The sequence below is a fragment of the Cyanistes caeruleus genome, chromosome Z, assembly GCF_971803275.1.
Source record: "Cyanistes caeruleus chromosome Z, bCyaCae1.hap1.1, whole genome shotgun sequence".
NCBI classification, from domain to species: Eukaryota; Metazoa; Chordata; class Aves; order Passeriformes; family Paridae; genus Cyanistes; species Cyanistes caeruleus.
The window spans coordinates 55,079,371-55,093,558 of record NC_141732.1 but is presented as its reverse complement, the minus strand read 5'-3'; the positions used below and the strand labels follow the sequence as shown (position 1 = coordinate 55,093,558).

The following is a 14,188-nucleotide window of genomic DNA, read 5'->3' as shown; positions in this document are numbered from 1 at the left end:
TACATTGCTCTGTATTCAAATACTTAAGTTAGAGTCAGCCACAATTGGATCAGGAAGAAAAATTTCCTGTTTGGGAAAAAGGGACAGAAGAGGAAAGGCTGCAGGGGTACTACTGCAAAACTGCATCTACAGGAGTTAAAGCTGAACATGCTTGCTCCCCTGGAAACACACACACTGAAAATGACTGTTGAGGTGGAGGCACAAAGTCTAAAAGGAACACAGCTCTGAAGGCCAGTTTACAGGCACACCCATGTCCCATCCACATACAACCGCAAAGACGTGTTTCAATATCTGCTTTGGAGAATTATGTCATGCAGCAGTGCATGCTTTCTGCCTTCTAATGGAATATCTTACTTCCCAGGTGGAAGTAGATGGTACCACTAAGTTAGTGGCTAATACACAGCAATTTTCAATAGCCTGGAATTGTGAATTTTTGTTGAGCCTTCATGTTGCTTAAAATAGGATTATTGTGCTTTCTTTTTCCAATAGCAGGGTTCTTTCTTCAGGGTTTCTCCCCACCACAGTAGTACAGATCATGTTATATCTTTGTCCATGATTTCTCTGTGGTTTTTTGAACAATGTTCTCCTTTTTATTTGAACTTTATTGTTTTCTGTGTGGAAACACTAAGGTATGCTGAGTAGACCATGCAATCTTCATCATATCTCATTTCTCCAGAAATTTTTCCAAACATGGTCTGATATCGACACAGCTCTAGACTTCCTTAATGTCAGGAGTTCTCATGACCTTCCTGACCACAGAATTCACAAACACATTTTTATTATCAAAAAAATAAATTGTTGACTGGCACACAACACACTATTTTGCCAGTCTTGTGCCCTTCTCCTCTACAGGAGGTGGTTTCTTGTTCTTCTACAATGGGGCAAACCTATTGAAGGCTGCTCACATGTCTGTTTTCCACCTCAGTGTCTTGAAGAGGTCAGGACTGTGTTGAAGCATTTCAGTGCAATGCTCCATAATTGCTGCAATGCTTGGAGGCAAGGGGATGGAATTGAAAGTAAAAGTGATGGGAGGTACAAAAACAGTCTGAGTAATGGAGCAGTTCAAGCTCATGGTTTCTTTTTTGAGTATCATTGCCAAGGAATTGGTTGGATGCTAATAACTGCTACATCTCATGACCTAATTAGGATTGACACAGGTTCATAATAGTAAATAATATTTTCTAGAGATTTTTCCTGGTCCTAAAATCAAAGCATCAAAATCTTAGAGTCAGATGTCACAATACATTTGGTTAATACTAATCCTGGATGCCAAAGAGCTAGAAATATGACTCTTCTGCTTATGGGGAGAAAAAATATCAGCATAGGTCTTGTAACTAGTTTTAGCAAGTCAGAGCTTGGCTGACACCAGTTTAATTAGTTTTTCCTTCAAGCAATATCATCAACTCTTTTCTCCTTTAGGAGTAACCTATAATGTGCAACCTGCGCAAATCAATAAGGCTTTTGTGGCCTTTGCATGATTTAATGTACTAGCTGTCCACCCTTGCAGTAATTTTGGTCTGTCTGCAGGAGTGCTGCCCAGCTTGAGTTACACTTGCAATAGAAATATGGGCTTGTGAATAAATCTTTTGAATTTTTTTGGGCGAAGCCAAGCTCACTTAACTGGATGCTCTTCGCTTTGACATTATTTCACACAAACATAGTACAGCCAGTGCCTGTTTTTTTGAGGTTGAATGGGAGTGGGCCAAAGCATATGCATCCCAAATATGGGGTTGTTAAGAGACATGAGGTTCATTTGACCCAATATAGTCGAAGATAGCTGCCACTGTGTGGTATACTGTGTTTGGGCTCTGGGACTATTCCCAGGTGACTGGCAGAAATATTGAAAGGAATACTGAAGAATATAGATTAAAAGCAAAATTTTATGAGTGTTCATAAAACCCAGTAGCTGCAGTGGGGAGTAGAGTCTAAGACTTATGCTCACCTGAGCAAGGGACAAAAACATTCCAGGTGACCTGTGGCACATACCTGTGATTGGAGAAGCTAAGAAGTTCACAGCATGTAAACAGCAGCAACTTTCCATTCTTGGGCTGGCTGTATATCAGTCACAGCCATAAGTTAGAGCAGTTTGAAGGCTGGTCTAAATTATGCCAGCTGCCAGCAAGCTCAGCCAAGGTTTTCCAGGCCAAAAGGAAACACTGTCCACATGTCTTTCCTGACCTTATTTCCATATTAGACATCATGGATGCTGAAGAACTCACAGTGAACAACTTCTGACACCAAAGTCCCTCTTAATGTAGAGGCACTGTATTGCTCTGTGATAGCTAATGGCGGCTCTGCAACAATAAGAACAAGAATGGAGAAAATTTTGGCTTAGTGTCCTGTCCAAACTAATGAATACAGGGTAGGAATTTTATATCTCCAAAAGTGTAAAATTAGTTGCTTACACTAATTGAAAGGATGAGATTGCATCCTAGCAAGCAACTCATTTGAAATACGATGCTTTTCATTTCACATACAAATGTCTTCCTCCAAAATGTCCAACCTTCTTTCAAAGTCTGTGGGGTTCCTCTGGTAGAGATTTTCTGTTAGACTTTGACTGTGATCTCTTTAAGAAACTTTGGTTTCAGTGATCATTCTTTAACACTTCAAATATATTTCTGCAGAACTCCAGCTCCTGCTCTAGTTTCCAGGACCAGAAAATCACTAGTATGTTTGACCTCTCAGCCGAATACCGTCAGCAGCACTTCCTGACTGGCTTACTTTTCACTGAATTGGCAGCAGCACTGGATGCAGACAGTGAGGGGTGCGTACCCTAATTTGTGGATTTTAGAATGGGATCAGGTCACGCTGTTACTCTTGGCAAGGCCATAGTTTGACTCCAGGATGGTCCTGCTTCCCCCAGTCTTTTCAGTGAGTCACTCTGTAACATAGCAATGACCCAGTCGTGGTTTTAGCTGCAGTAGGTTCCTCCCGGTGAATAAAAATATAGTATTTGTGGTGGTAGTGTTGGCTGAATACATAAATGGAAAACACAAAATTTCAGTTGCTCTTCCCTTTAAAATGCTTCTGTCTTTGAACTTAAGTGTTTAGCTAAACTTTGACCAGAGTTTGATGCTTTTCCTTAAGCATCTCTCTTTACCACAATGATTTTTTTATGGGAAGTTTGAATGATTTGGGTACTCTTTGATTGTGGTAAAGGGGATTCAAGATTTAAGCAAGAAACATGAATCTCTGCTCAGAATCAAAGAGATTATATATCAAGTGCATATTGGTGTTTATTATTTCTTTCACCTCCTTTCTATTTATTAAATCCTTGAGTTATAAGTGATTTGTGCATGATCCATGAATGGAACTCATGGACGGTTTCTTTGTTAACAGGATTAGCAAGGTGCAAAGAAAAGCTGTCAGTGCTATCCTTAGCCTGCTGAGTTCCCATGACCTAGACCCACGTTGCTCCAAAAAGGAGGTGAAGATTAAAATTGCAGCTCTTTACCTCCCCTTGGTTGGTATAATTTTGGATTCAGTACCGCAACTCCATGATTTTACAAGTAAGACTTCTTGCCTTTGAATTTTTCAACATCTAAGAGGGACTTGTCTAAATAATTTACCAAACATAAGAGATTAGTCTAGTAAGGCTGAATATTCTTTACTTTAAATTAAGCTGGATTTTTACAGACAGGAAAAACTTCAGTGTCCTCACTTCATGAGGATGTGGTAGACCAGAGATATATCTCTAAGTACTCCTGCATGTCTCTTAGTGTAAGTTTTATGACCTTCCAAATTAAGCCTGCAAGGTCTGCAAAAATATTTAGTTCTAGATATATTTAATAGTAGTGAAAATACTGATAGTGATACTGACATCATGTTACACCACAATTATAGAAATTTGATTGTATTCTCTTTTTCTGTTGCTTTTTTACTGCTATTAACATGATATCAAAATTAATTAATTAAAGGTATAAACTTCGAAGAGTATATTTTTGTCACTGGTTCTGAAAATATTTCACATTTAAATGTCTTAACAAAAAACTTACTAATATGAAAGTGTTATTTATCTCTTTCAATTGGGTACAGTGAAAGCATTTACTTTACACTGGCTAATTAGATCTCACACCATTCTTTTAATCTAAATATTATTCTTATACCATAGATGGAAAGAATTATTATGAAGAAGCCCAGGTGCATGAATATGCCTAGGTTTTAGAGTGTCTTCCGTTGAGAATCTGTCACAAGAAGTTGTGATTCCATTCTGAACACATGGAATCCAGCTGATCACTCAGATTCTCTGAAAAACAGACCGTGCAAAACACAAAATGGATGCTCAGAATCAGACAAGAGTTTTGCAAAACTTAGGTATAAATAACTTCATTTGCTGAAAGTGATGTCAAGAACCAGCAGGAAATAGAAGCAGTTAGGTGCCTGAAATAAAATTTGTCTCTAAGTCAGCAGGCAATACTGGATTTGTCAGCTCCTAGCAGCCTTACATGCTTTGTTGAATATTACCAAATCCATGTCTCATTTCTGTGCTTATCCTCTTGACTGAAATGAGCTAGAACTGGGTGGTTCCAAGTCTTACAAAGGACTGGCTTGGCTTTGAACTTCAGACATAATCTCATGTTTGCTACCAACTTTTATGTATTTTATGTATTTGAATAACTTGTCAGTCTTTGCAGATGGCTGCAATTTCTCTCGCTAATGCTGTGCCTCCTTCACTTCTTGGTACATCTACCAGACAAACAATCCCAGGGATGGAGGTGCCAGTGGTTTTGCTGGGTTACAGACTGATGGAAAACTGTGACATGTGAGCAGAAGCAACTGGATTGCTCCTGGCAGTCCAATGAGATATTTCAAATTTAGTTTCAGATATCCGGAGCGGAAAGGGACGTACGGGAAACCCGGAAGAAGAACAAGAGTCCTCAGGTGCAATCAACCAAAACGTGGCCCTTGCCATTGCAGGGAATCAATTCAACATCAGGAACTCTGGAATACCGCTGGCATCACTGGTGTGTTCACTGCTATGTCAATCTCCTTGCTTCTATCTGTTTTCATCTTCCTTTTTTTCTTCTTTTATCCATCCTTGCCACTAATAGCTACAGTCATGATAAATTGCATTTTGTTTCCTTCATCCCCAACAGATCCCTCATAGTCCTTGTGTCATCTTCTCCTATTCTCTTTTAGATATTTGATTGCTATTTTACCATACGTAAAATATGGTAAAGAAAAATTCGCTTTTTTCTCCCACATGCCTATCTCCATTTCCACACCAAACCTAGACTCATTTCCAGATCTGGATTTCCAGATCCAGATCCAGTTGTGTCAGCCCAACAGTTCCAGTCTTACCTGAATCCATGGATCCAGGATTCAGATGCTTCTTTTTCTCTATGTGTGATCTTTCCTCATATGGTGCTTTTTTACTTTCTATGCAATTTGTCTGACACAACTGCATGGCAGGAGGGAAGCAAATAGTAGAAATTTTTTCTACATTTTAAAAAGATATTATTATACAAGCTGTAGCAAACTGATGCTTCTCTTAGTCTTTCACTTGCATTCTACTGATCTTTTCTCTAATTACACATATAATCAAAATTACAATAACTATCACCTGGATGAGGTCAAATTTACTGAAGTCCAGTCCTGAGACTGTTCCATTCTAGTCCTGAGACTGTTCATTCTATTCCAATGAAATTTAAAGAAGATTACTTCACCCAAATTACCTTCCTCTCATTTTTTTTTTCCTTTCAATTGACATTTACTTTATATGTTCCTAGCCCTACAGACAGAGTGCCACATTAGGTCCTGATACTACTCGCAACCTTTTGATCTGTTTTCTCTGGATCATGAAAAATGCTGATCAGAACCTAATACAGAAATGGGTTGCAGACCTTCCATCCATGCAGCTGAACAGGATTTTAGATCTCCTCTTCATTTGTGTTTCATGCTTTGAATATAAGGTAAGTGAAACAAAGCATTGTTTTGTCGTCCTGGTTTGGATCAATGTTTTTACTTAAATTCCAGCTGTACAGGGGAAATTTGTTATTGACAGTTGTTAAATTAGCACTTTTCTTATCTAGACAAACTAGTTCAGATAAAATAACTGACAATAGCCTTCAAGCAAAATGGTGCCAAAACTTTCAGGAATTCCTATGAAGGTGTCCTAAGTAATTTAATTTTTTTCTTTTACCTTGGTATTTGAAAGAATTATGCCAACAGCTCCTGTAAGTACTGGACAGGACACTAAGGATGACTCTTTATTTAAGAGCAGGGACTTGATGTCAGCACTCTTCTCTCCAAGATGGTTTATCTTAAATGGACTAAATAACCTTCTGTCTGAACTTCAATTTCTTTCTCTGTAGTACTGAACTACATCTTTGTTTCTATTAGCACTACATATTCTACATCTTTCCTCATTTGCAACATTTATACACTTTATGTATTAGTCATATTCATTGCTTTCTGCCCCTTCTATAGGTCTCTCCTGTTGTATCTCATTCTGGAGGTATAATTTAATCCCACAATCAAAAATGGAAGAATTGGTGTTGATTGCTTTAACTTTACTTTCAGGGCAAGCAAAGCTCAGATAAAGTTAGCACCCAAGCCCTCCAGAAATCACGAGATGTGAAAGCTCGATTAGAAGAGGCTTTACTGAGAGGAGAAGGAGCCAGAGGAGAAATGATGAAGCGCTGCAGAATACCAGCTGGTACTTCATACCCTTGTCCCCCCATGCCTTTTGAGAGGAGCTCAAGTGGCTGTAGACATAAATGAGCTTGTTGGGTTTGTGCACACTATCCATTTTCATCCTTGTCCATTTCATTCCCTTTTAATCCACATTCCATTCCTTTGCAGACCATTCTAGGTTTTCCATGGATGAAAATATCATCAGGTTTCAACTGTCCCAGGTGTAGCTAGGACTGAACTCTTCTCACATGAATAATATGAAGCTGAGAAAGAAATTTCAAGATGTTCTAAAAAGTTCTGTTAGGGACTAATCAAGAGCCAAGAAATAGTACCAAAACAATTGTTAAAAACAAATTGTTCATAGCGAAAAAGTTTGCTTCATTTAATAAATGGATAATCTGTGGGCTGGTTTTTGTAGGGCTGCGTAGAGATAAAGCTAGTTAATGCTCTAAAAATCCTCATTAAAAAAAAAGGTGAGTCTTTTTACTAGAACTCTGAACCTGTAAGTTGAATGGTTTTAGTTCTGACAGACTGCTACAGAAATATATCTCCTTCTTTTGGTGAGCTATCAGACTTCAGGTGTCCCCTTTTGTTTTAATCCCTCTGACATATGCTGCACTCTTAGGGAATGACAGATCAGCAGGGGTAAATGAAAATTTGCGCTGGAGAAAGGAGCAGACACAGTGGCGGCAGGCAAATGAGAGACAAGATAAGTAAGTAATTTAATTAATGCATATTGCTTTTATTAGAACCAAGCTGCTTGGGGTTTTTATGTTTTGTTCTTGCTCCTAGGATATTTTATTACAAAATCAGTAGTTTCAATCCTTTCCCTCTTCTGTCAAAGAGAAAGAAAAAGAAAATGTTTAAGTAGCAGAAATATCCAACTGTTGCTATGACACAACAAATACTAGAAGGAGAATTTTAAATATCTATCTACACATTTTTTTCCTTCTTATTAATAGTGTGGCAAACATTAGTTAGTGATAGGGTCATATCAAATACACCACAGAGTCTTGCTACCTTTATTTTGGTGTTGCTCTTGGCTCCTGAGTATATACAGTGGTATATGTTTCGCCACATTAAATCAGCTAAGCTAGGTTTGACATGCTGTGTTAATGCAGAGAAGCTTGTTAGCTGGAAGTCAGGGAAGATAATGCTTTGGGTTTTTGCAACAGTTACATGTTTCATGCCAGAGAAGATCCAGTCAGCATGGTTAATGTACAGAGCTCAGTGGCTGTTGGAAATGGTCCAAAAACCTGTAAAGTTCATTAAATTTGTACAGCTCTTACTCTTATTGGGATTTCTGCCCTTATTATAGCACTGAGGTTTTTGTCCCTTCTGGCTTTTGTTGCTTTGAGTCATTGTAGTTAATAATCATATGACTTCCCTGATTTCCTTTCTTAGCCCTCCTCAGAATTATCTGTTTGTGCACTAAAGGATGGCTCTTTGCTCCTCTGGTTTTATTTTTGGGTAAATGAATGTTGCAGAGCAGCTACATGTTTTGAAGCCACTCAGAAGCATTATTGTAAGGGTGTTGCTCCAGCCACAGAAATGCAGTTTAGGAACTTCGGCTGAAGTCAGAGGATCTTTAATCTCAAGCTCTAGAAAGCAGCCTCTAGCCAGGAAACAGCAGCTTTTTGAGCAGCTTTGGAAAAAGAAAAATGCCTCTTTGTGTTTCTGGCATAGCAGGGATGTGTGAAAATGCAGTTTTGTAGTAGTTGCTCCTATACTTATTCAGCTGCAGAGGAACTGAGTTCCAGACTTTGCCCTTAGGTCTCAGTTAAGAAGGTATTATGTGTTGCCTTACCACTATCTCCTGTCTTTTATCAATATTTCAGTTCTCTCTTAGCCTGGGACACTGCTGTATGGACCTGCTGTCTTTTGTTGTCAACAGTCTCAGGAATCAACACTTTACATTGCCTACATTAAACAATGCTTCTATAGCACTGAAGCAATTTCCATTTTGGTCTAGTCTATACTTTTACTTTTTTTTTTAATGGAATTGTCAGATCAATTGTCCATTATTCCATTTTGGGGTTTTGTGTCCTGCTACAGGCAATGCATTCAGAAACTACAGCATAGTTTACTGAACAATTGAACATGTTATTAAGTAGCCATTATGTAGATGACTATTAAGGAAGAAAAGCATCTATCCAAACTGTCTAGAGGCCTAGTTTTCAAAAGTCCCTTTTGTGACTGCTCTTCTATGATAGCAGCTTTCCTAATTTAAATCCATAGTTTTTAAGAAGCACTTCTGAACACTGTTGTCATTGTTTGCTCTTGTGGGATCATTCAGAATGGTATGCATTTGTATTCTGCCTCTGTTTAAACAGTAGGTCATCTAACACTTGGGATACCCTCTGCTTGCTTTAATTAGAACTCCTCTTTGCAGAACAAAAGCTGAGCTAGACCAAGAAGCTCTGATCAGTGGAAACCTGGCAACTGAAGCTAACCTGATCATTCTTGATATGCAAGAGAACATCATTCAGGTAAGAAACACTAGAGGTAGCTTAGTACCAATCCTTGCTCCCTCAGAAACTAGTGGAAGCAAGATTATTTTTTCCTTTTGTTTCTTAGACAATGCAAAATATTTTGCATAGGTAGCGAGGAGAAAATTTCATGCTTGAAAACCTGTTAGTAGAAAAGCATTTATCTGCTAGACTTTTGTTGTACTGGACATTATTTTCACATGACATCACTCATAGAATCTAGTCTTCCCACTGCTTTGGTTGTGGGTTTGATCAGAACATACCAGTATGTCTGTTTAGCCTAGATGCTCAGGATATCAAGGATGCAAGGGAAAGGATGGTGCTTGCCCGCCACAGGATCAGTTCCTAACCCAAATTATACATGAAGGATTGGAAAGAACAGAATTAGAACTCCAAAAATCACTGCAGAAGCTGACTGAGGATTGGATGCTGAGAGTCTTGGGAACTTGGAAAATGTTTGGGACGTTTCCCCCTCTGTCTTCTTGGTCACTACAAAAGCGCCTTGAAACTTCTCTGAAGCCGATGTTAAAAATGAGGAAACTCTAAACTCCTGAATGTCTCATGGGCAGGGGAACAGAACTTCAATTCCTGTGTGTCAATTCATTGCTGAATTACCTCATAGAGTTATTGTTTTTCTCCTTCCTATGTAGGCAAGCTTTGCAGCAGAATGCAGAGATAATCTCTTGGGAGGAGTTTTGAAAGTCCTGGTAAATTCTCTTGGCTATGATCAGAGCACCACTTACCTGACTCATTGCTTTGCCACACTCAGAGCACTCATTGCCAAGGTATGCTCTTGATATACTTCTATTTTCATGCTTCCAGTCAAATTAATAGAACAGCATTTCTACAGCAGAGCTGTGTGCATTCACTTACTACTCTTCTGTGACATTTATTAAATATATTTTGCATTTGTAAATACAAAAGCCCCTATATTAGCTGTAGGGTTGTTGCAGGATTTCAATATTTGCATCAGTTGTAAGGTTATTTCACTGGCCACGCAAGATGGAATAATTAAATCTGAATAATCTCGTGGGTTTAGTAGTCTACTCTTAAACATATAAGATTTACTAATAAAAAGGTGGACAATTCCACACAATTTATTTCAAATACATTCTGATTTTAATTAGGAATCTTAATGCCAAGAACTGCACAAGAATTCCATAGCATCAAATTTAAATTTTTATATTAGCAAGATTAGTTTCCAATCAGATGGGCAGCAGAGAAATAAAAACTCATGAGACATTGAGGGCATCATTCTAGGTTTCTATTTCTAAGACAGGTTTCAAAATTCTAAGTACATTCTAAAACCTTGACAGTTTTCATCTTAGTTCTGCCTGAAAACTAAGCCAAATCTCTCTTCCACTTCTGTGTCACCAGTAAAAAAACTCCAGATCAAAAAAACAAGAGCAACAACAAAAAACAAAACAAAACACTACCAAACAAACTCTAACAAAACAAAAAAGCCCACAAACTGCAAAACATATATGAGGACAGAAATTGACCCAAAGTATTTTCTATATTTTTATATTATTTTTTTTTTATAATAGAGGTCATAATGGGTTGGGTGCTTTATAAGGACTCTAAAAATCTTTTTAAGGTTCATTCTCTTGCAAAGAAAAGCTACTCCACTAATCCATGAAATGTTTATTTTCCCTAAACTATTCTAAAATACAAATAAGAAACAGGATACTCCTGTCCAGTTAAAGCCTGTCTGCTCTTAAATGCAGGTTCACTGACAAAGCCTAATTACAGGGTAGATATCTGAATAGTTATGGAACTAATAATTATGTTTTCATTTTACTTTATCTTTAAAAGCTAACTTTCAATTACAGTAATGAATTTCGTTAAGCAATTGTTATTCTCATTGAAATAGATCCTATAGTTAAGCTGACTTGATTCTGTAATTCATTAAGCAATCATTCCAATTATTTCTATTACACTGTAGGCATATAGATGTTATTTTCCAAATAAAAGTGATATAACCCTGTGCCGGCAGGCTTTTAATATAAATTAAACACAAAACAGTGAGATAATAGACTGAAGAAAAGCTGAGAACTGGGAAATGGGTCTGCAAATTGGACAGACTATCTTATGTTCACTCACACACCTTAACCAGCCCTGTGTATCTACATATGGTACTGGTACATCTGTGCTGTCTCTGCTGGAAGTTTCTGTGGACAGATGTTCTGCCCCCTGAGTTTATTGCCTACTATGTGCATTGTGAAGACACTGTAAAGGAGGATATGGCCTGAAAGTTTGGCAGTGGAAGTTTTGTGACACACCACAGGAGGAAGAACATGTTGGAGACCTGCAGAAGGCTAGGGCGTTGATGCAAAGAACTAAAAATTGCTCCATATACTTAAGGAAGTATTTGCATACTTCATCAGTTATTATGTATTCTGAAAATAGCAAATCTTCATGTTTTTTAGAATTTTGCAGTATTTGATGTTTTCAAAAACTCCTGGAGCCATCATACTCTCTGTCTATTCTATCTCTTTTTCTTTTTTTCAAAACACAAAGACTATTTTCAATCTCTTCTTTCCTGTAGAAAATCTTAAAATGGAATCTACAGCATTACAGGAATCAGAAGTCTGAATAAAAATAAGTATAAAATGCAGGTTTTTTTAAACTTTAGACTTTCTCTAAGCCTTGTGATTTTTGTGCACCAAGATAATGATGTGTTAATAGCTCAAAGTGACAGTAATAAATGTTTTCTTCTCTTTCCCTTAGTTTGGAGATTTGCTGTTTGAAGAGGAGGTTGAACAGTGTGCTGACCTGTGTCAAAGAGTTCTCCATCACTGCAGCAGCAGCATAGACATTACACGGACTCAAGCCTGTGCCACTCTTTATCTCCTCATGAGATACAGCTTCAGCTCTACCAGTGTAAGATTTTGACAGCAGCAGTATATTTTGTGCCACCTTTTTTGTGATCAATGGAAAGACTGAAGTTGCAACAGTGGAATGCATCTGCAGTCACCTGGTCTGCTGTTTCACACTTTTGAGCCAAGAGAAGTGCTAAAAGTGTAGGGGGAAAGTAGCTTTAATTGTTGTTCATTGCTTTGATTCAGGAAATGTGACTTGTCCTGCAATATCTGTAAATGCAGCTTCAGACAGAACACCATTAGGCCTCTGACAGCAAAGACTATATAATGCATAAGCAATACTCTTCATGTTGTCTTTTTTCATTCATTACTGTGTCAGAACTACTCAGTCTTAGTTCCATTCTAATGCAATTGCAACCTCATTAAAATTCCTGTATGCTTGTATTGACAGGAATTCCTCACCATCTCCTTGGTCTCTCTTAGGACTAGACTCTGATTTTTATCACACATGTGGAGTAAAATACACACATTATGCATATAGATTAATAATGTTCTAGCGCAAAAAGATATGCATTAACATTTTGGATAGCACCTGTTTTTGTACAGAATTTCCTTCACTACTTACTCCTTTAAAAGCCGTGGGTATGTAAAAAGTGTAAGCTCTGCAGAAGGAAAATGTACTGCAGACACACCATCATCATCAGGGTGTAGTGCATCACTAATTGAATTTCCCAGAGGCCTTTTGCTTCCCAGATTTGTTTCCAAAATGTTATTCCAGTCATTCTTCCTCATCTCTTGTTGTGTGTGGTCTGATCCACACACCCACTGGCCTGTGCAAAGGGGGAAAAGGGGTACTTCTGGCTTTCTCCTGTCTAAAGTAAGCATGCATATTTCCAGGAACATTCTAGCATCAAAGTACAGACATGTCAGAATTAGGGATCTTTGGCTTAAGTAAGTAAAACGTGATTTGGTAAAACATGTTTTTGCTAAAATATGATTAGGCTGGATGCACCAGAGGCCAGTTATGTGAGCAGTGAGTCTACTGCACTCAGTCTGGGCAGGAGAAAGTGGGTTTGCTTCATAGAGGAGAGAAATATGTAAACTGCAGAGCAGCCATCATTCTTTCATGTTTTCTTTTTTTTCTTCTGGAAGAATTTTTCAAGAGTGAAGATGCAGGTGACCATGTCACTAGCTTCTCTGGTTGGAAAATCACCTGAGTTTAATGAGGAATTCCTTCGACGATCCTTGAGAACCATCCTGGCCTATGCAGAGGAAGATACAGATATGCAGGCAACGCCATTTCCCATTCAGGTTAAATCTTTTGTGGCATCTGTGGCTTTTATCAGGAGCTTTCACACAGGATCATGCTTGAAGCAAGTTCTAGATCTCGGTTTTCCAAAGTAATGAAAATAAGGATGAAGAGGTTATTGCATGAGTTTACGTCTAGCACAAAAATAAGTGGGGAAGAAGTAGATATCATTCCATAAAATAAACTCTTAAGAACTTCCCATGAAATCACATTACAGGAGAATCATCTCTTGGTTTTGAGTGCAGCTTTCTCTTAGACCCCAGCAGGAACTATGCCCTCTAAGAGTTTTTCAAAATGGAATTTCATTCATGTTTTCAGACATGAAAGTACCATCCAGGAAGTTCCTCTCTCTTTGCCAACTTGTAAGGTGTCAGCAGCAATAATGGAAAACATTTCAGACAACTGTCAAATACTTTGTTAAAATTCTTAGAGTAACTCAGGTTGTGCTGAAGACTTACAAAAACATCTGGTTTCAGATCAAAGTTCAAATAAAGCTGAACTCCATTAGCACATTTGATTTTTTTTCATCCAGAAATAAATACATCAAAGGATTTCAGCTAGTTTTGGTTAATTAAATGTGTGTGTATAAGATTTGCTATGTCAGCCGTCTTTGATGAATTACATAGAGCTGGAGAAAACATCCTGACATTTCCTTGGGTAAAAGAGGCTTAAAGAGAGTAACATCATCTGGTGCAGATGCTGTTGTTTTTCCAGAAGGACAAAATAAACACCTGAGAATTTCACATTGATCTTTGCATTACTTCAGGTAGAGGAGCTACTGTGTAATCTGAACAGCATCCTGTCAGATACAGTGAAAATGAGGGAATTTCAGGAAGATCCGGAGATGCTGATGGACCTCATGTACAGGTGAATCCATTTAGAGTTGCTACTGAGAAAGTTCTGCAGTGAGGTTAGCTGAACTATGCATTTTA

The 14,188-nt window shown here is 38.0% G+C and overlaps 1 protein-coding gene across 3 annotated transcripts in view; it reads left to right on the top strand.

Moving 5' to 3' along the window:
• DOCK8 (dedicator of cytokinesis 8) overlaps window positions 1-14,188 on the top strand; it is an 87,020-nt gene that overhangs the window by 59,555 nt on the left and 13,277 nt on the right. For all 3 annotated transcript variants that reach the window (XM_023943657.2, XM_023943659.2, XM_023943658.2), the window contains 11 exons: window positions 2,625-2,764; window positions 3,340-3,509; window positions 4,819-4,964; window positions 5,730-5,912; window positions 6,523-6,658; window positions 7,262-7,349; window positions 9,029-9,125; window positions 9,776-9,910; window positions 11,856-12,008; window positions 13,100-13,258; window positions 14,023-14,123. In XM_023943657.2, the coding sequence (XP_023799425.2) occupies window positions 2,625-2,764; window positions 3,340-3,509; window positions 4,819-4,964; window positions 5,730-5,912; window positions 6,523-6,658; window positions 7,262-7,349; window positions 9,029-9,125; window positions 9,776-9,910; window positions 11,856-12,008; window positions 13,100-13,258; window positions 14,023-14,123 (1,508 nt within the window). The remainder of the gene's footprint in view (window positions 1-2,624; window positions 2,765-3,339; window positions 3,510-4,818; window positions 4,965-5,729; window positions 5,913-6,522; window positions 6,659-7,261; window positions 7,350-9,028; window positions 9,126-9,775; window positions 9,911-11,855; window positions 12,009-13,099; window positions 13,259-14,022; window positions 14,124-14,188) is intronic.